This window comes from Eublepharis macularius, chromosome 13 (genome assembly GCF_028583425.1).
Source record: "Eublepharis macularius isolate TG4126 chromosome 13, MPM_Emac_v1.0, whole genome shotgun sequence".
NCBI classification, from domain to species: Eukaryota; Metazoa; Chordata; class Lepidosauria; order Squamata; family Eublepharidae; genus Eublepharis; species Eublepharis macularius.
The window spans coordinates 55,443,831-55,463,958 of NC_072802.1; the positions used below are offsets into that span (position 1 = coordinate 55,443,831).

Sequence of the window (20,128 nt, forward strand, 5' to 3'; positions counted from 1 at the left end):
CCGTGCTGGATGGTTGCAGAGTGCCTAGAGAAAAAAAAATGTCCTGTCCTCTTAATAAAAGCTTCTTTAACAGGTGATGTGATTTACCTCCATACTATGAAAAGCTTCAGCTGCCCATTTCCACAGATAAAACATCTATTAAATGGACAAGACACTTTTCTCCAGGCCTGATGGCAACACTAGTCGGTCGTTCTAGATCAGTACAGATCCTCTGACTGGCATAGATCCAGAGGAGTTAGTCGTGTTAGTCTGCAGTAGCAAAATAGCAAAGAGTCCAGTAGCACCTTTAGGACTAACCAACTTTATTGTAGCATAAGCCTTCGAGAGCCTATTTTCCTCTGACTGGTAATCACTCTCAAAGGGTCAGCAGAGAAAGGTTGAGATGGTTCAACTTGGAGATTTATTTATTTATATCCTGCTTATCTCGCCTATGGGATCCTCAAGTGGCTCCCAATAGTGTTGTCCCCTCATCCATTTCATCCTCACAAAAACTACCCTGTGAGGTAGGTGAGGCTGAGAGACTGGCTCAGGCTCACCCAGTGAGGTTCCATAGCAGAGTGGAGATTTGAAACATCTTGCATAGCAGGTCTTGAAATAAACTTTCTTATGTTGACACCTCTCTCTTCCCCCATTTCCCTGTTCTCAGGATATATATCTATTACGTTTTTAATCTGCCCTTCTCCAAAGGAACTCAGAGTAGCATGCAAGGTTTTCCACCCTTCAGATGTAACTCCACAAGGAAACTTAAACTAGAGACAGAGACTGGTTATGACTAAGTGGGTATATGCACCCACCCACTGGGACAAATGTATGTATATGACTGAGAGAGCAATGAAAACATATGCTGCAATAAACGTGTTTGATTTCTAACGTGCCTGTGAGGTGGTGGCCACGGTGGAGATTTAAACAGCTGGAGGCATTAGGGCATGGACATGGTGAAGGGACAGAGGAGCACTACTCCAATGAAATGGCAGCCAGCACAGGGACATGGCTGGCTGGTGCAGGATATGACTGTCCAGTTCTGCCAAGTCTCAGAGTTGGGGGTGGAGCTGGGCTAGTGGTGACAATGTGCCTGGACCACACGACCCCAAGCAAGAAGGGAAGAAGTGGTGGGGTGGAAGCACCCAAGGTTTAAAAGGCATGGGGGAGAGAGGTGGGTGATGCTAGAGGAAACACGAGAAACTGAGAAGGAAAGAGAGGCCAGTGGGAGGCAAGTCCTAAAAAAGAGCTGTAGACAATGGCCTCCGTCTGCAAGTCTTGACAGGAAGGCGGGTTTATCATGTCCTTTCCCCTAGACCCTGTTACAGAGCTATAGTAATAATTAGTTATTTGTATTAAGTTTTAGCACTTTATATTGTTAAAATGTTGAGGATATCATGGTAGCTCTTTTGAGTGCTGTACTGAAGAAAGGCCAGATCCAAATACTGAAACATCTAAGTAAAATAGAGTTACTGTGATATAGTTGCTAGAATACTGGACTGGGATCAGAGAGACACTGCTCAACTACGAACCTCGTTTGGTGACTTTGGGCTGATCACTCCGTGTTCAATTGTGGGATCCTGCTTTTTTTTTTTTGGTGCAAAATGTGGCAAAAATGTAAACCGTTTTAGTGTGGGACTGCAACACAATGCCTGCCGGTCAATACGTGGCTGCACTGCATTCGAGGTTCCCAGATTTGAATGACATCACTGAAGCCATCCCTTAATTAGGTCCTTCAGACTGTTGACCAGCCCTGGCTAATCATGTCATTTAGAAGGCCCTCAATGGCCAATTCAGAAAATGGATGGGCACTTTACGTGCGAATGTCAGTCACCAGCAATTATTTTACACAAAAGAGTGCAATGAAGCCGTTTGTGTTTTTTTAAAAAAAGAAGAAAAAATCTATAAAAATTATGAAGAGTCAAGAGGGGTCTATGAGCAAATGCCATTATATTTTACTCTCCGCAAATCTGCTGCTATTCATTACAGACAGCTGTCCTCTTGCAATCTTGCAACACCAACAGAGCCCTCTCCGAGTGAATTTATAACCTTTTATGCCTGTGTTGGCTGACTCTCCAGCAGCTAACGAGATCACCCTGCAATGTTATTGATGACCAGCTTCAATATGGCAAATAGCAGGATATTTCAATCGAACGGAATCATCTTTCTTTTGTTTGGGGGAGGGGGAGGGGGAGAGGAGGAAGGGGGAACTTAACCATTACTTCATCATTTGGCAGTGGGGAACTAGAAAGCAGCAACATGAGATGTTGAAACATTTTGCTGCCTGTGATAGCTGCTGTTCTCGCTCTCTTGCCAGCTTAGAGAACAGCTTCCAGGCGGGGGGGGGGGGGGGGGGGATAAAATAGCTCCGGAGAGCAGGAACTTTAAAAGCTTACCCTTCTGTCCCTTGGCACCATCTGAGCAAAAAGTGACTGGGAAAGTTGACAGGCTCCAACCTGACTCCCAACTGCCTGGCAATCGTCAAATAAAGCACAGACAAGCTGATTGGGATTCCAGTCCGATGGATCAAAACCTGAAAAGAGAAGCTTAGAACAATGAGCCGCTTAGAAGTCATCGGCTCTCTGATCTGGGATTTTAAAAGGGGAAAACAGTTTACAGTCACGCAAAAAAAAAAACAGACTCTGTTTTTAAGATCATCGGAGACCCACTAGCATATATGCAGAAAGCTATCACAGAACAGATGACAGCAATCTGCCTTTTTACGACATTGGCCCCAGCTGGCACATGCAGTGCCTTCGTACAGGAAAACAAGTTAAAAGGGAAGTTCTTTTCTTTAGTGAGATTTATTCAGCAGGTATCTTCTTACCTGGCGAATGTATGAATTCAGAGAATTGTAATAATCCACCTCGTTCCCTTTGTATTTCAATTGTTCATACAAGACGTAGTTCATGGCATCCAGAACCTGCCTCTGAAGTTCCACCTGAGAGACTTCCTGAGAGACTTCTCCTGAAATATCACATTAAAAATACAAAACCCAAGCATCATCTTTTATTTTATAAGAAACCGACTCTCTACTCACACTGTCCCAAATCAGAATTCACATCAAGTCACAGTTTGTGTCCATGATAGTTTGGAATCCAAAACAGGATTCAAGATTCCAAACACAGAATGGGAGAACCGGGCTTTGAAGCTGCATCTACCCACAAAGGCATGCTCCCATTACTGTACTACAGAACCATCTGAAAGCAGAGCAATGGTTATAACTGCAGCTGCCAAATTATGGTTTGTCACTTCAGATGTCTTGCTGCATCACAATTTACACAGACCCTGATTTTTAATTCTGGTTTGCCCATTGAGGCAGCTACAACTTATTGTAGTTTACTTATACAAGAGACATAATATATTATATTTGACTTTATTGTTTGCCTTTGTCTGTGGTTTTCCACTCTTGCTAGCCTTCTGCTTGAATTGAAGGTGCCTCTCTTGTTTTTGGATTTCCTCTTTGGGATCAGAGCAGCTCAGCCAATGGCAGTCAGAAACCCATCTGCCTTCTCTACCCTATCTGTGATGTTAAAGCATCTCAATCAATTGCTACAAGGGGGTTCAACATTATCATCATAAAAGTCCTCAGTACGTTACCAGTGTAACACCTAGCTCTAGCAGGGAAGAGACAATAAAGAAGATACCTGTTTTTGAGGTCACGCTGGGATGCCTAGGGTTTTTAGATTTCAGAAATTTACGAACTTTAGAAGCAATATCATCAACCTGGGCCTGGACAGTCTCTAGGCAAATGTCCAACAAAGGGTTACAATATTGATCAATTAATACAGCACCTAGAAAAAGGCAGAAGGCACAAAGAATGTGATTTGGGCTTTTTAAAATGCCACATCCATTCGGAATGCTTTCCAATAAGACTCTTACTTTAGCATGCCAAAAAGATACCTGCATTATTAGTTTTGATATTGTAAGTGCAATATGGATAAATACTGAAGATTTTGTTCTCCTGACCATCTCATCCCTTTAAAAGGCACTGGATATTTTCTTTTCTCTCTATTCTCAGATGCAAATTCTTCTCCGGAAAAGGGTGTACCCTTTATTTAACCACCAGCTACCTATCATGAGTGCCAGTGTTGTAGTGGTTAAGAGCAGGGGTCCCCAACCTTTTTGAGCCTGTGGGCACACTTGGAACTCTGACACAGTGTGGCGGGCACAGCAACAATATGGTTGCCACAAAACAGCTGCTCCAGGAAATGACGCGAGCTACAAAAGCGCTGCTACAGTTTACTTTGGGTCACACAGAAAAGATCTTTGTGCTGCGAAAGCAGTTTCTGCCAAAGCAATGTTTTAAAAAATCTGAACAGCCAATCAATACTTCAGTGGCCAATCTGAAGTTATGTTTTGCAAAAGCCCCACCCACTTTCTAAAAACGCTTGGCAGGCACCAGAAGAGTTGTCAGTGGGTACAACTGTCCCCACAAGCACCACATTACGGGGCCTCTGGCTTAGAGCATTAGACTAGGATGTGGGAGACCTAGGTTCAAATCTCTGCTTGACATGGAAGCTTCCTAGATAACCTTGGGGCAGTTGCGTGTGCGCGTGCACACACACACACTTTCTCTCTCTGCTTAATCTAGTTCAGGTGGGAGCAGCTGTAAGGGTAAAATGGAGGAAGGGAGAGAATCTTGTGTACCTCCTTGGGCTTCTCAGAGGATGTGCGGGATACAATTTCACTAAATAAAATAGTTCCTTAAAATCCAACAGTTTTCTCCCGTTCCTTTCTCTCTCGCTATTTGGTCACTCCTGTGTCTTTCAGCTCCTTAACAAGCTGCAATTTAACATTCAATTAAAAAAAGAAATCAATATGTTCTGTCCAAATCCATGAAAGGAAGCCCCAGAAGCCATTTTTACTAAAGAAACGCCTGCTGAGAAGGAGCCAGTTTGAATGGAGGCACAGCAGAGGTGCTTCATGGGCCATTTTCTCATACCGAATCATCTTCCCACTCCCCCCCCCCCTCTTCTGAAGGTTCCAAACACAGGCAAGCAGCTGGCAGGAAAAGGCTCACTGGTCCCCTTTCCATTCAGTGCCCACCCAGATCCAAAAGGTATCCCCTTCCAGAGAGACTTCATTTGTTCAAAGCAGTTGTTGGTACTGCATTGCATGAGCTTGTAAACAACAATTTACTTCTTTTACACAGACAGAACATTTACAGTGCAATTCCATGTCAACTTTCTTCATTTTAATCCCACTGAAATAAATGGGCTTATACTAGAGTATCAACCTTGGCATCACTATCAGATGGTAAGAAAATAAGGCAATTATTTCATCAGCAATATGTGAGAACAAAGGGCAAAGAAACAATTTGGGGGTTTTCTATTAAAAATGAACACACACGGGCGGCCAAGCCTTCAATAAAGGGCTTAATGAAATGCATTTTACTTAGACCCAGATATAAGATACATCCCCAGCCAAGCTTCCACATACAAAGGTTCCCTGCTTATTCTTTGTTTTACTTATCTCCTTTAGGTTACTACTAACCTTCCAAGAAAGTCTGTTCATCTGCTGGGTGTTGAAGATATACCTTCAGTTTCTTTAAAATATTTTGTTGCCGCAGGAAGTAGAGAATTTTCTTTGCATAGTACTTCCATGTCAGGCCTTTCCTACAAAGTACAGAGAAATATTGGAATTAAGAATCCCTTGAAAACATTAGGAAGAATGAAAAGATGCAGACTGAAAATTCCGGATTAACTTTTGTAAAAACATCTAATTCGAGATGAGTCAATACAATCAAAAGGATGGGACATCCAATACACATCGCAATAGGATCTGACTTGTAAAAATCTAGTACCAACCAGTGATCAGAAACAGTGGTTGAGCAAAGTATATATATTAACATGACACATTAAACAATAGTATGAACTATTAACAGTGGTACAGTCTACAGTCCCTAACCCTTTATCCCAAACTTTTTTCTGAATCATTTTTGTTACAGTACAGCCCTGTTTCCTGTGTAAAAAGCTCTCTTGAATAACTGGATTTTGCATAGTCTGAAGAAAGCCAGGAGGGTGGGATCCTTCTGGACCTCAACAGACAGGCTATTCCATAAGGTAAGGGAGTTAAAACAGAGAATGCCTGTGTATTGGCAACTGTTGCTTTTACCCATTTGCAGGGCATCACCAGCAGAAGCCCTGCAAAGATGAGGCCTTGTGTGCTCCTATTGTGATGGAGCTCAGGGGGACAGGCAGATGGGGGACCAAGGCCATGAAGGTCTTTGTACGTAATAGCCAGTATCTTAAATTGAGCCTGGTACCTGATGGGCAACCAATGGAGTGATTGCAGAATGGTAGAAATATGCAGGCTCTATCTGACTCCTGGTAACAGTCGAGTTGCTGCGTGCTGCACCAGCTAGAGTCTCTTGATTGACTTCCAGGAGAGTCCTATGTAGAGTGCATTGCAATAGTCTAGTCTCAATTTTACTGTAGCATGAATCCAGGTGGCTAGGTAGCCTGTATCAAGATAAGGGACTATCTTCTGGGGTAGACTGAGTTGAAGGAAAGTCCAAGGTGTTACTTCTTCAATGTGTTGGGCCTGTCACAATCTGAATAATAATAACAACATTCAATTTATATACTGCCCTTCAGGGCATCTTAACACCCACTCAGTTATTATCCCCACAACGAACACCTTGTAAGGTGGGTGGGGCTGAGAGAGCTCCAGGAAGCTGTGACTGACCCAAGGTCACCCAGTTGGCTTCAAGTGGAGGAGTGGGGAATCAAACTTGGTTCTCCAGATTAGAGTCCTGCCGCTCTTAACCACTACACAAAACCGCCTCTCAAGAGAGACCGAAGACAGTTACAGATGCTGTAAAATCCAGGGCTGGTCCCAGTGAGGCACCATTGGCATGAATGTTGAAGTCCTCAAGAACGATTAGTCTAGGTGACTCCATCACTCCATCTGAGAGTACCTCTTCCATCTCCAACGAAGTGCCCACTGGGGAACTAGGCAGCCAGTAAGTAAGCAGGACATTCTATCTATCTTCAGTCCCTAATGGGCAGAGTATACAGTCAATTCCAGTGATAGTTTGCACTGGAAGTCTATGGAAGCTGAAAGACTCACAGAAAATAATGGCCACACCACTTCCCCAGTCAACTGTGCATGGATGATGGAGGACCACATATCCAAGTGGTGTTAGCTAGGTCAGACGCACCATGTAGTTTTCTTCCACCCACAATAATTACATAATAATTATTATACTTGTAATTATTTATTAACATCTTTGTACCCAGTCTTCATCCAAACACTCAAGGCAACACCATATTGCAGTCACACAGTAAAATCAATCCTAACAGCTGAACAATATACACAGAAAATTTCAACAGCTGAATGTTCTCAACCCCTCCCCACAATAAGCTCGCCACCAAACACCTGTCAACTCCATCAGCCTCCCAAGAAATGCTCTCCAGAACAGGACACTTTAACATGCTGGACAAAAGATCAGCAAGTGATAATGCCTTCAGGCATACCATTCCATAATGTTGCTTCTATAAACAATAACACCCTTGCTGAGGGTAATAAGAAGTGGCTTGATTTGTAGGAGTGTATAGCAAGTATGGAGACCGTCCAAGGAATGTCACTGGAGCATGGGAAATGTGGTCCATTAGATACGAGGATCCCAGGCTGTGATGGGCTTTAAAGGTAAGAACCAGCACCTTAAATTGGGAGCATTGGTTTCCATTCACTCCAACAAATCAAATCCCACAATCCCTCATCCTACAGTCAATCAGGATGCTCAGTAGGAACAGATATTTTGTCGGGACATCTTCCAGGGAAGTGATTTAGTCTAATGAAGCGAATGGCAAAGATTGTAGCGTAATCAGGGGATAATTAGCATACACGTCTGCTTAATAAGGATGTGTGAAGCCAATGCAAAGGCTCAAATGGCGTTAACCAGAAACCTAATCAACGCAATGTGTTAAGCTGCAGCTGTAGCAAAGTTTGAAGACAAAATACAAGGCAACATTATAGAACTTTCTCAGCATGGTCTAAGAGCAGCCCCATTAGCCCAAATGAAAAGCTTCGCAAGAGCCGCCTCCCCAGGCCAAAGACTTTAAAATAAAAAGGACTATCCTCATACACCATTATTTAAATGTTTATTTAAAACCAATAAAGAGCAGAACTACACATTCACAAGAGATCCATAATTCTCAGTCTCAGATAATCAGCTGCAAAGACAGAGAGCAGGGGGTGATTTGAGGCAGAAGAGGCAGGAGGATCTGGGAGGTCAAAAAATCTCTGGGCTTTCACCCGTCAGTCCTGTTTCCCCTAGAAGCCACAGTTCCTTGCTAGGTACCAAACATGTACCTGAAATACTGATTGGGGGGAGGTGTTAGCCCCCTCCCTTCTGTCCGCTGCTTCAAACCACAGCTCTCCACTTTCTGCAAATCAGTGGAGACCTGGGGTCCCAGGCCACTCCTTCGAACACAAACTTTGTTCCAGCCAAACAACTGACTAGGAAAGCATGTTCCCCAGACAAGATCGTCTCATCACGGTTTACATCAAATGATGTATGAAGAGGGGGGTTAAGGCAGGAAAAGTCATCTCCTCTTACTCCCTCAAACAGTTGTTTCGTATTACTCTATTTGTTGAATTTTCAGGTATAAAAATAGCAGAGAGCCAACGTGTCAGAGAAATACACTTCTCATTAAAAGTAAATGCTCCTTGTGAAAACATAATTAGCCGAGATGGCCAGGAAAGTTCCTCTTGGCTTCAGCCAACTGGAAATCTAAAAGCTCTCTGCAGTCAGGGATCCGCCCACTCTAGCAGCATTAAGAGTACTTCCTAAGACGTTTGAATGTTAGTCACTTTACACCTGTTTGAGTCAGACTAGAGTTGACTGGAGAAAAAGAGATTGTTTCTTTTTGCTGTCTCCAAGGAAAGATGTATCTGGAGCTGTAAACATTTTCACACAAAGATCTGGAGTAAGACAATATGGCATAAGACAAACATGACAAAAGCAGGCCATACAACACTGTATTACACTCTGAAAAAGAAGTTTGCAAAATATATTCGCTACAAAAAATGATTCACTTACATGTATGGATATGCTGCTAACCAGGTTTATAAGTAAAAGTTGCTACTCTGCTCTCATCATTCCTGTAGTCATGTGGGGCTCACGTCATCACTATTGTCTAAGTTTGTGGTGAAGTGTCTCTATAATGCTCAGTTTCATGCATGCCAGGGGCAGGGGAAAACACAACAAAGCAGCAGCAACAGTTTCTAGACTCTTTCTTCTACTATTGAATGGCATGGCTGAACTGATTCAAGGACCGATTCAGGGAATTGACAGAGTTGGCACTCAGTGCAAGAGCAAGGACACATGATTCCAATACCCAGTACATAGGTACTGGCAGCCCTGGACATATTAATAACGAATAATGTGCCATCAAATCACAATTGACTCATCATGACCCCACCTACAGGGTGTTCAAGGCAAGAGATGAGCAGAGATGGTTTGCAATTGCTTTCCTCTGCAACCCCAGTCTACCCTGGTGATTGCCCATCAAAGTACTAACCATGGCTGACCCTGCTTAGCTTCCAAGCTCTGATGAGCTCAGGCTAAGCTGGGCTAGTCAGGCTGCTGTCTGAACAGAACCACTGCACATATCTACGGGGTGTAGGGAGGCGACAGAACTAAACCCAACCAAGTGTTAAGTTAAATACAATCAACAGGATGGGACATCCGATATAAAGAGCAATAGGATGAGGACTGTACAAATCTGAAACAGAGCTAAAAACAAACCTGAAACAAAGCATAAGTTTTTAAACATGACACATTCAGCAATGCAGAAATTATGTATTACGAGTATATTTAAAACAACAGATCGTACATAGTAATGTAGCCTACAATCCCTAACCCAAGTGATGCAGGGGCCCCATTCTAGTCAGAACCCCGGTACAAGACAGAAAAGTGGTTCCTGCCACCTTCACCATGTTCCCAACCTAAAACAGCTCTAGGAGGTGCCATTTCTCACATCATGAGGGGGCCATATGTACACTGAACACTTGCACTTGCAGCTCCCCAACAGGGCAAATAATGCATCCTGGCGCGACTGCCAGAAAAACTGTATGGGGGGGGTCTCCTGACTCCCCGCCATGCCATGGTCTCAACTGGAATGGAGTCTTTGCAGCACTTCTAAATTCAGTTTCCATAGGAAACTCACAGTTGGCATCCTGCTGCAAGTCTCTGTGGAGATCACATGACAGATGTAATGTGTAGTTCGGCCCCAAGTCAAAGTTTATGCAAAGACATATAGCAAGATGGCCAAATTAATAGTTTCAAGGACATGTTTGTGAACAAAAGCAAAACCCCTGAAAATGCTGACGCATCTGTGAAAACGCAGCCCCCTCTTTCTAGCTCTTTGGATTCAGCCTCACCTTCCTTCCATATTGAGGATGGACATCAGTTCATCCTCAAAGAAGTGGCTTGGGCACTCCAGAGTCTCAATGTCGCTGAAGCCATCACAGGGAACCTGGAAAAAGTATATACCATTATCTCACTGCTAAGGAGTTCTCTGTATCAGAAGGAACATTTTCAAACTCAGTTTATTATACATGATTTTTTTAAAAAACCTCCCATCTCTCTTTTGGCTCAGATGTAGCATAACTATGTTATTAAAGGGCAACAACAGAAGATGTAAGAATCAGAGTTAATTTCAACACAAAGCATCAAGGAAGTGCAACTTCATTTTGTGCTGGGTCTCTCCTCCTCAGGAGACATCTTTAAGAACAAATTTACCCTCGACACTAAAAATGATTAGACAAAAATATTTGTTGTTAAAAATATACAATCAAATGCGCAGTACTATATAATAGGACATACTTATATATAATTTTGTTAATTTGCAGTTTTGTTCTTAAGGACAGCCTCTGATGAACAGCAGCGTAGCTCAGATTGTGTCAACACTATCTGCGGAAATAATTTCGATACCCACTTGATACCGAAAACAAAGGCTTGATTCCAATATTATTATTATTATTCACATTTTAACCTCACCCTTCCTCTAAGGCACTTAAGGGTAGCATGCACATTTCTCCTCTCCTCCATGGTATGCTTAAAACAACCTTCTGGGATAGAACGGGCGGAGAGAAAGAGTGACAGGCCCAAAATGAGATTTATGGGGATTCGAAATCAAGGCTTCTCACAACAACCCTGTGAAGTACGATAGGCCAAAAAAGAGCAACTGCCCTAAGGCTGTGCTTTATGGTTGAATGGGAATTTGAACTCAGGTCTCCACAGTAGTCTAACCATTATACACACTGCCTCATACAACATACAAGCTCATTCCATCTCCTCCTACTGTCCCTTGTTCCGGAGGCTCAGGGGACCCTTTTGAATATTGCAGGATGTGACATGGGGAAGGTATAGCAGGAACAGGTAGACAGTGGAATTGACAAAAAGGGGGACCTGCCATAACATTTGAGCTTTTCAATCTGTTAGTCCACTGGACCCAAGCTACAGAAACACCAAACTTCCAAAGAAACTGGAGAAGGAAAGGCAAACAGTAAGACCAAACCACTTCAGCAAGATAACAATAACATTAATAATAACATTTGATTTGTATACCACCCTTCAGGACAACTTAATGCCCACTCAGAGTAGTTTACTATCCCCACAACAAACACCCTGTAAGGTGGGTGGGGCTGAGAGAGCTCCAGGGAGCAGTGACTAGCCCAAGATCACCCAGCTGGCTTCAAGTGGAGGAATGGGGAATCAAACCCGGCTCTCCCGGCTCTCCAGATTAGAGTCCCGTGCTCTTAACCACTACACCGAACTGGCTAGATTGGCACACAGAGTTAGGGTCAGAACAAACAAGAAATCTTACCTGCTCCGTAAAGAATCTTTTGGAGAATGATGCTACAACTCTTCTTGCTTCCAAGCCAGCTTTGTGCCGTTCTTTATATTCTTCCAGCCAATTGACACTCTCTGTCTGGTTGTAGTATTTCATTAGCGATGGCCACCTACATAGAAAAGACAAAACACAATAGTTAGCACTTGGGTCTTTGCAGCTGATGAAAATGTGTACAAGCTGCTAAACCCCAGGAGCCACTCCTCCTCCATATAATTAATTTATAGAGGAATGACAAATTGTTGCCCTATTTTTAAAAAGTGTTAAAAGTAGAAAAGAAAATTTTCAGAACTGGCTGTTGATGTTGTATAAACAACATAAGAAAAATATGTTTTCGTGCACTATAGCAAAGCAATTCTTCAAGAAACCAAACAAATACTCTCTAGCTAGACCAAACACCTGCAAGGCATTTAGGTGCAATCAGGCTGAAATATATTCACCCAGTTTTCCTCTTCTTCCCCTAAATGGAGAAAAGCCTTAAATCTTGAAAAAGGGGGATAAAAACGGTTGCTGTGATCCAGACACGTGTGTGCTAGAAACGTTCACATTAGTCCGAGGAGAACGAAAGAAATCCACCGGCACCCCCAAATGAACAGACATCTGATGCATTTTCCTTCTTGAATAAAAGAAATATACAGCTGAGCTACAACTTCCAGTTCTCACACATACATGAAATGGTAAGCAAAGGTGATTTGATAACATGAGCTGGAAGAAAACAGGTGACGTAGAAAAATGCTGCAACGTTTTAGAAGACCAACAATGCAATCCTGCGATGAATGGGACTAACTCCTAAATAAATATGTATACATTTGCACACTCTGAATTATTTTATAGGTAAATTTCGTTTTAAAAATAAATTACTGTGCATATATATATTTTTACAGCTGTCCAAAATTTGACAAACATCAACATTGTCTTCTAGTTAACAATCCCAGACAAACTTTTCAGACATCCAAATGCGCAGAATGGTAAACGCCGCCACCTAAATGTGACCGTTAGAAATCGCTGCCATGTACTGAGGAAAAGGGGACACACATACATATTTTGTAGGACATCTACTTGGAGAAGTCGCTAGGACCTAAATGAGAGAGCCCTGCTCTTAAGTTACAGTGGACACATGTACAATCCAAGTACAGCATGCACTTGAATTTATATATGCACTGAGTAACTCATGTTATGTTCAATATATGTGTAGGTTAATGGGTGATCTAAATCCCATATTTATTCACATACTCATCCTCAGTTAAATTTGCAAAGTGAATGTGTATTGGCTCTTCTTAAAAACAAATTATACATGTACATGCAGGATGTATGTGCATCTACCGGAACAGGGCAGTATCTGTACTGATGACAGAGACTCATTGCCCTTGCAGAAAAATATTGTGTGGGTGGGAGGAACAATATCCCACTCGCCACACAAAACCAATGGTGGCCAAGGGATGCACGTGACTGCTATCCTCCTCTCACCAGGGAATATCCTCAGCTGGTCAGGGCTAAAGGCCCCTTTCCCTGCCACTAGTTTGAAAAAAATACAAGTAACAGCTGGGACAAGGGCCTTCCATTCATCACTGCCAGGAAACCTAGGAGGTAGCTGCTTGTTCTCTGTTTCCCATGCGCATCGGGCACAGGGAGATGCGCCAACAGCTGCTCTCTGTGGCACTGAACCCAGACCTATCTTTGATTTCCGAGGGAAATGAGGGACAAAAAAATAATCCAAAAGTGGCTTGCAATTCTGGACTGGTACTTGCTGTATCCCTGGTGCCTTGGAAGCTTCTGTGACACTGGAGGATTAATGGTGCACCTGCCTATCTATTCAAAAGAAAGAAGGATTTCTGGAAAGAAATCTCTATGTAATGTCGATGGGAAGAAGCCTCCTGGAGAGCAATTATAAGCTCCCTCCCTTAGCAAAAACGTTAACACTGGAACTAATCCAAGGTATGGATCTGGGCCTTGCTTGTCACCACTTGAACGACAGCATACTAAATGTACTTTCAGCACATGAAGGACAAAGCAAAGGTCCTTATTTAAAGACATTATGCACTGCCTCTCTGGCACAACGGGAATAGGAGGCAATTTACAATGTGAAATTATATTGGTGATAAAGCACCACGAACACTATCAGTAAGAGACTGGAGGCAGAGAGGAAAAGCGCCCCCAAAGTGGGGTGCTGGACCCCGCTTCACAGCTCCACAGAATATCTAGGAGCTAAAAAACGACATTTAAAGGCAGCATTCGGTTCCCTGAGTCGCACATAGTTTCTACTAACTGGTGTGTCTAAGAAATTATACACCGCCACAAAGCGTTCAAGGAACTTGTGCATGCTACACGTTAAGGGTATTTGCTCACATTAAGGGTATGTTTTTACAAAGAGCTGAAGGCGATTCAATCAGCTACTTTTCCTGCCCCATTTTTCTGAGTTTTGCATACAAAATCTTATATGCAGGGCTGTGTGGCACTGCTTCCTGCTGCAGATTCCTTGAAAACGAAGCAATGAACTAGTTGTGATTGTGGAATGTATCTCCTGCATGTTAAGTATAAAGAGAAGCCATCACTGGCAGACAGAATAATTGGGAGTAAGGCTATAGCAGAGTGGAAGAGGGTTTGCCACCACCATCCTGGCTCCCTTTCCCTAACTTTAATTCTCTCCCCCAGTGAAAGTGCAGTGGTTATTTCTCCTGTGAGGCAAAAACCATCTCTGGAAGGGCAAGTGAGGTGGGAAGTGTAGCAATGGGAGAAGATGTTTGTTCTCCTTCCCGTTGTACCAGGCTACCAACTTGAATCGTTCCCCAAACTACTATTTACTTTTTTAAAAACTGCAGATCCATTCATGAATCATTTGACCTCATGTCCAATTTGGTCCAAGAGTCCCCAATAATGAAGGAAGAAGGGTTGGTCAATGGCCAGGAAGTGGGCAATCAGGAACCTGAGTTCAGATCAACTGAATAAATGCTTGAGTACAATGTTATACAAGTAGAACTGTCACAAAATCCTAGTCAATCAACTGTATATGCATATGGCAAAATAATGCCGTTGAAAGAAAAAAACTTTTCTTTAGATGATGCCTGCCTATGCCACGTAGATAGCATCTTAGAAGAGGCACTCCTGTGTGAAAGAAGGGAGATGCCTCTTCTTCGACGGCACCTGCCACCCAGTTTTTTAAAAACATCATGTAAGATTTTGTTTGCAAAATTTAGGTAAATGGAGCAGGAAAATGTACTGCATCCTCTGCTTTCATGAACATTAGCCCCAGATTGCATGAAAACAGGAAGCAGTCTTAAATTACCTCTAATGACCACGGAGCATACAAACAAAATTTAAACTTACACCTTTGAGTATTAGTGACATAATTTGCAGCTGACACCTACTCTACACATGCAGGGGACAAAGGTGATGGTGAGAGAGTAGAGTGTAAGGTAGAAGAATGAATTGTACCACGGTAGACTGCTGGTGGGGGGCATCACATTGTCTTTAATGCTCCACTGTGTAAAAAGCTCCCTGTAACAATGGAATACATACAGCAGGACGTGGGCTCAGCTAGTTCATTTATTTAGGAAATGTATATGTCTCCTTTACAGAGTCTTACTGAGCTACAACCCATCTACATAAGTTAGCTTTTTTACTTGGAGGGAGTCTATTTTTATGTCACTGAAAAAAGGAATTTCAGATGTGCAGTTTTACCTCTTCAAGGTTCTACCACCTTGTTCTGCTGCACAAGTAGACCAGTTCTCAGTCCCCCAAATAAACCATTCAACAAACATCTGATCTGTATGAGGTGCTTCATCTACTACATCAGAATAAACACAGAAACTCACATCAATGTCACAGCAATGCCACATTAACGGTGTTGTGAGCAAATGCAACAGTGTGAACTTTTTGGATCAGGGTGCCAATCCGTTGACAGGACTTGGATGAAAATGTATCACCACTGGGAGAAAAGCAAAACTTGCAGGCATTCATACGAGCACGTACAGCAGCAACTATAAGAGGACTGGACAGATATATGCGAATTTCTGATCCTGGCCTGTTATTCAGAACAGGCGAAGTTCATCTACGACCTGGCTGTGTCCATGTCTTGGCAGAGGAAGAGAAGTTGTAGCGTTTTCTCCAACTGCCAGTTGGCTTGTAAAATTCAGACTGAACAGTTCAAAGGAATAGAATATTCTCTCCCACCTGCAAAAGAGGAGGCTGAACAATGGACAGTTCACCAGTTCAGAAAACTGTAACTCTGGGTGTTTTTTCCCCCCAGACTTTCTTTCCAATTCAAGGGTTGGCATTATCTGGTCAGCAACCAATTGGGATCTTTAAAAGGTTCAGATTCAGCAGCGAGGACTATTGTGGCTGGTGATAATAGATGCCTGCCTTCCAAAAGCAGCTGATTCTTTGATCACTGAACTTTTGGCAGAAATTGAGATATTGACCCTGTTACTCTGGGCCACACTCCATCTTGAGTAATTACAGCAGAGTGCCTTAAAAATCCCCACTGCAATTACAGTTGGAGGGGTTATTCTTTATTCACTGCCCTAAAACAAACAGTTGCAGCCAGTTTCCAAATGGAAGGTCATTTGGCCCACGTTTGCATGTATGCAACTAAATTCATCTATCGTGGCAATGGAACAGCATGAAACCTGATGAAAGCAAGCGGGTATGGACAGGTACAAAGTACTGCTATCCTTTAGTTTTAAAAAACCTAATTTTTTTGTCTTTGCTGTAGTTGACTTTTTGGCTCAGTGAGATTATGGCAACTCCATATTTAATCCCACTGTGGTCCGGTCTTTAATGTCCTCCTTTGATCTCCCATCCCACAGGTACTGCTACTAAAGATAAAAGAGGCGGCTTGGGCTTAGAACAAAACCAAACAGATTTTTTCTACTATTATCAATGACATGAAAAGAAGGCATTGCTCTCTTGGGGAATGAGAAGCTAAAATCTGAAAACATTCTAACATTTCCATTTCAATTTCATTTGAAACTGGTGAAACTCAGCTTCTTTTTCCTCCTTCTGAAATTTTCCCATTAACATCAGTGTATTTTTGACATTAATTTTTGCATCAAGTATATAAATAGGTGTATCCAATTCAAATAAAGTAAACCTATTACAATACATGAAATCAAAAAGAAAACAGTCATATAAGTTCATTCCTACTACTTGGTTTTTGACAGGAAGGCTGCTAAGCAGCAATTCAAATAGCACAAGATTATCTACACGTTACCTGGTTAGCTTTATTACTTTTGAACAAAGAACAAGCCATATTGTTTGGCCAATTCACGAGTGTTAAGTAACAGAAGAGTCAGATTAATTTGAGTTAGCACAACTTACAATGAGATGCTGTTTAGAGTTTATCACCAGGAGCCAGCAGGGGAATTGGGCAGCTGCGCAACAGCTGGGCCCTGCCCTGCTCTCCCATCCTTTCTTTCTGAGCTACTGACACATATGGTTGTGCCAAAGGAGACTTGCCGGTCAAGATGATCCAACGTTTACTGGGAGGGAGTGTCAGAAGGATGGAAAAGAACAGAAACAATATGGGGACACTCTTTCGTTGTGGGGTTTGTTTAAGTCTGTTTCTATTAATAGTATAATTAGGTCTATCACACAATGAAATCTTTGTTAATTCATCATATGAGTTTTAATGAATTGGTTTGCATAAAGCTGCATATGATTAAACCAACAATTCTGCAGGAGGAAAGTATTCTGTTTTTAGGCAACACATGCACATGATCACAGCAAGCATGGAGAGGTGGTGGAGAGTGCACTAAAGTCAGAGTTGACTTATGGCAACTCCTGGTGGGGGTTTCATGGCAAGAGACTAACAGGTGGTTTGCCATTGCCTGCCTCTGCAACCCTGGTCTTTGCTGGAGGTCTCCCATCCAATTACTAACCAACGCCGACCCTGCTTAGCTTCTGAGATCTGACAAGGTCAGATCCAGGTCAGGGTCACAGCAATCCTGCTTACAGGCAATGGTCTACTTTATTTTTATTTATTTTACTTCATTTATACCCCACTTCCCCCCCAACAGGGATCCAAAGCGACTTACATCATTCTCCACTCCTCTATTTTATCCTCACAACAGCCCTGTGAGGTAGGTTAGGATGAGTGTGTGTGACTGACCCAAGGTGACCCAGCAAGCTTCAATGGCAGAGTTGGAATTTGAACCTGGGCCTTGAAGATGAAGATGAAGTAGCAGCCTGTAACATGACTACCTGAAGTACATGACTCTAGTTTGTAGACAAGATTGAACAAGTTGGTGTCAGAAGTAGGCCATGTTGGGCAGCTTCCAAAACGTTGGAAGAGCATGAGAGGCAACAGTAACAATTGAACTTGCTATATAAGATAGCATTTGCCATCTATTTATATTCACATAAACATATTTTGAGAACCAATTAAGAAAAGCAGTAATTTTTAGGTTAAATGAATCAGCTCACTAGGGTGTGATATGTATCCTTTTAAAAAAAATGTATAATCCATCCCTATTTGTATTTATTCAGAAGTCAATCACACTCAAGGCAATGGGAATTATTCCCAACTAAGTGTGCAAAGGATTGCTGCCCAAGATTCATACCACGGATCAGTGTGCTTTTTTTAAAAAAAGTCCACATCAATTTTTAAAGCTTTGTTTCACGTTGTTTTTCTCTGGTGAGTTGGCAACCCTGCCCCTTCACTTTGTTCATGCACAGAAGCCCTATCTTCCTTACAAAAACTACTATTTACTACTACACATGGTCCCAGGTGCAGAAAGCCCTGGCAGTGGAAATTCCTTGTGGGCCCTAAGACCTGGGTCCTTCTCCCCCCACTCACTCTGTTCATGCTCAGATACATGGCCTTCTTTCAGGGAGAACATGCTTACAATACAGAAAGCCTCAAACTCAATCCCTGCAACTGCCACTTAAACCACAGCCTGTCAGAGATCACAGCACTGAGCTAGGAGGGTCAATAGAGAGAAACTGACATTTTATCTTTGAGTACATTTTTATCTTGCCCTTCTTCTGAGGAGCTCAGAGTGGTGTACCTGCTTCTCATCTCCTCCACGTTATCCACACAACAACCCTATGAGGTAGAACAGCAGGATTTGAATCTAGTGGTACCTTAGAACCCCACAAGATTTTTAGTTCAAGATGGGGTAGCCGTCTTTGTTTGTAGCAGTGGAACAGAGCAAGAGTCCAGTAGTGCCTATAAGACTAACAAAATTGGTGGGAGGGTATGAGCTTTTATGAGTCACAGCTCACTTCTTCAGATACCAAAAATGTTAGTGTATAAGCTTTCGAGAGTCAATGTTCTCTTCTTGAGATTATGCACTAAAAACCTTGTTGGTCTCTAAGGTGCCCCTGGACACAAATCCAGCTGTTCTACTGCAGACAAACATAGCTACCTCCCTGAAACTAACTTTGAGGTAGGTTAGGCTGAAAAAGAATGACTGACCCAAGGTCGCGAAGCAAGTTTCATGTAGGGTTGCCAGCTCCACGTTGGGAAATTCCTTAAGATTTTGGGGAGTGAGTCTGAAGAGGGTGAGGTTTGGAGAGGAGAGGGACCACAGCAGAGTATAATGCCATAGAGTCTACCCTCCAAAGCAGCCGTTTTCTCCAGGCGAGCTGATCTCCGTGGTCCGGAGATCACCGCCTGGTGGTTGGCAACCCTGGTTTTGTGGCAAATTGGCTTTTTAAAAATCTGGGTCCTCCTAGCCCGACACTTTAACTCTTACACGCCTTGATATTTCTTGGAGGAAGAGCAACCTTTAAAAATGCATTAATAAATAAGAACTTTGGACGGGGCTTGGCCCTTGCGGGGGTCGGTCTCAAGTGGCTCTGGGCAGTCAGCCTTCCTTGGGCTTGCCAGCTACAGGCTGGGAAATTCCTGAAGATTTTGGGAGTGAAGCCTGGAGAAGATCTTAGCCGGATGTAATCCCATAGAGTCTACCCTCCAAAGCAGCCATGTTCTCCGGGGGAGTTGATTTCTGCGGCATGGAGATCAATTACAATTCCGGGAGGTCTCCAGCCTCCGCCTGGAGGTTGGCAACCCACATCCCGCCTCGCCGCAGGCCCCGCCCCCCTCCGGCCCCCCCACCTGCGTCGGAACTGCTCCCGCCAGACCTTCCCGCGGGGCTGACAGGCCTCCCTGAGGCGGCGGCAGGTGCAGGCCAGGCGGCCCACGTCGGCGGCGCTCAGCGGCCCGCAGTAGGCGATCAGCTCCAGCAGCTCCCCCGGCAGCGCCGTCAGGATCAGCGGGGCCGGCGCCGCCCGCTCGGCCTCCAGGCCCGGCTCCCCCTCCTGGCCCGGCGACGGCGCCGCCATCT

General features: G+C 43.3%; 1 protein-coding gene across 3 annotated transcripts in view; it reads right to left on the minus strand.

The window, feature by feature from the left end:
• Nucleotides 1–20,128, minus strand: part of FBXO21 (F-box protein 21) — a 34,973-nt gene extending 14,845 nt beyond the window's left edge. For 2 of the 3 annotated variants that reach the window (XR_008598099.1, XM_054996148.1), the window contains exons 1-7: nt 19,900–20,128; nt 11,820–11,955; nt 10,372–10,466; nt 5,476–5,597; nt 3,627–3,773; nt 2,807–2,946; nt 2,376–2,512 (exon numbers count right to left, since the gene is read on the minus strand). Coding sequence is in view for 2 of the 3 variants with exons in the window: in XM_054996148.1 (XP_054852123.1) it covers nt 2,376–2,512; nt 2,807–2,946; nt 3,627–3,773; nt 5,476–5,597; nt 10,372–10,466; nt 11,820–11,955; nt 19,900–20,126 (1,004 nt within the window). In the remaining variant the exon portion in view is untranslated. The remainder of the gene's footprint in view (nt 1–2,375; nt 2,513–2,806; nt 2,947–3,626; nt 3,774–5,475; nt 5,598–10,371; nt 10,467–11,819; nt 11,956–19,899) is intronic. The other variant, XM_054996149.1, reaches the window with a different exon arrangement.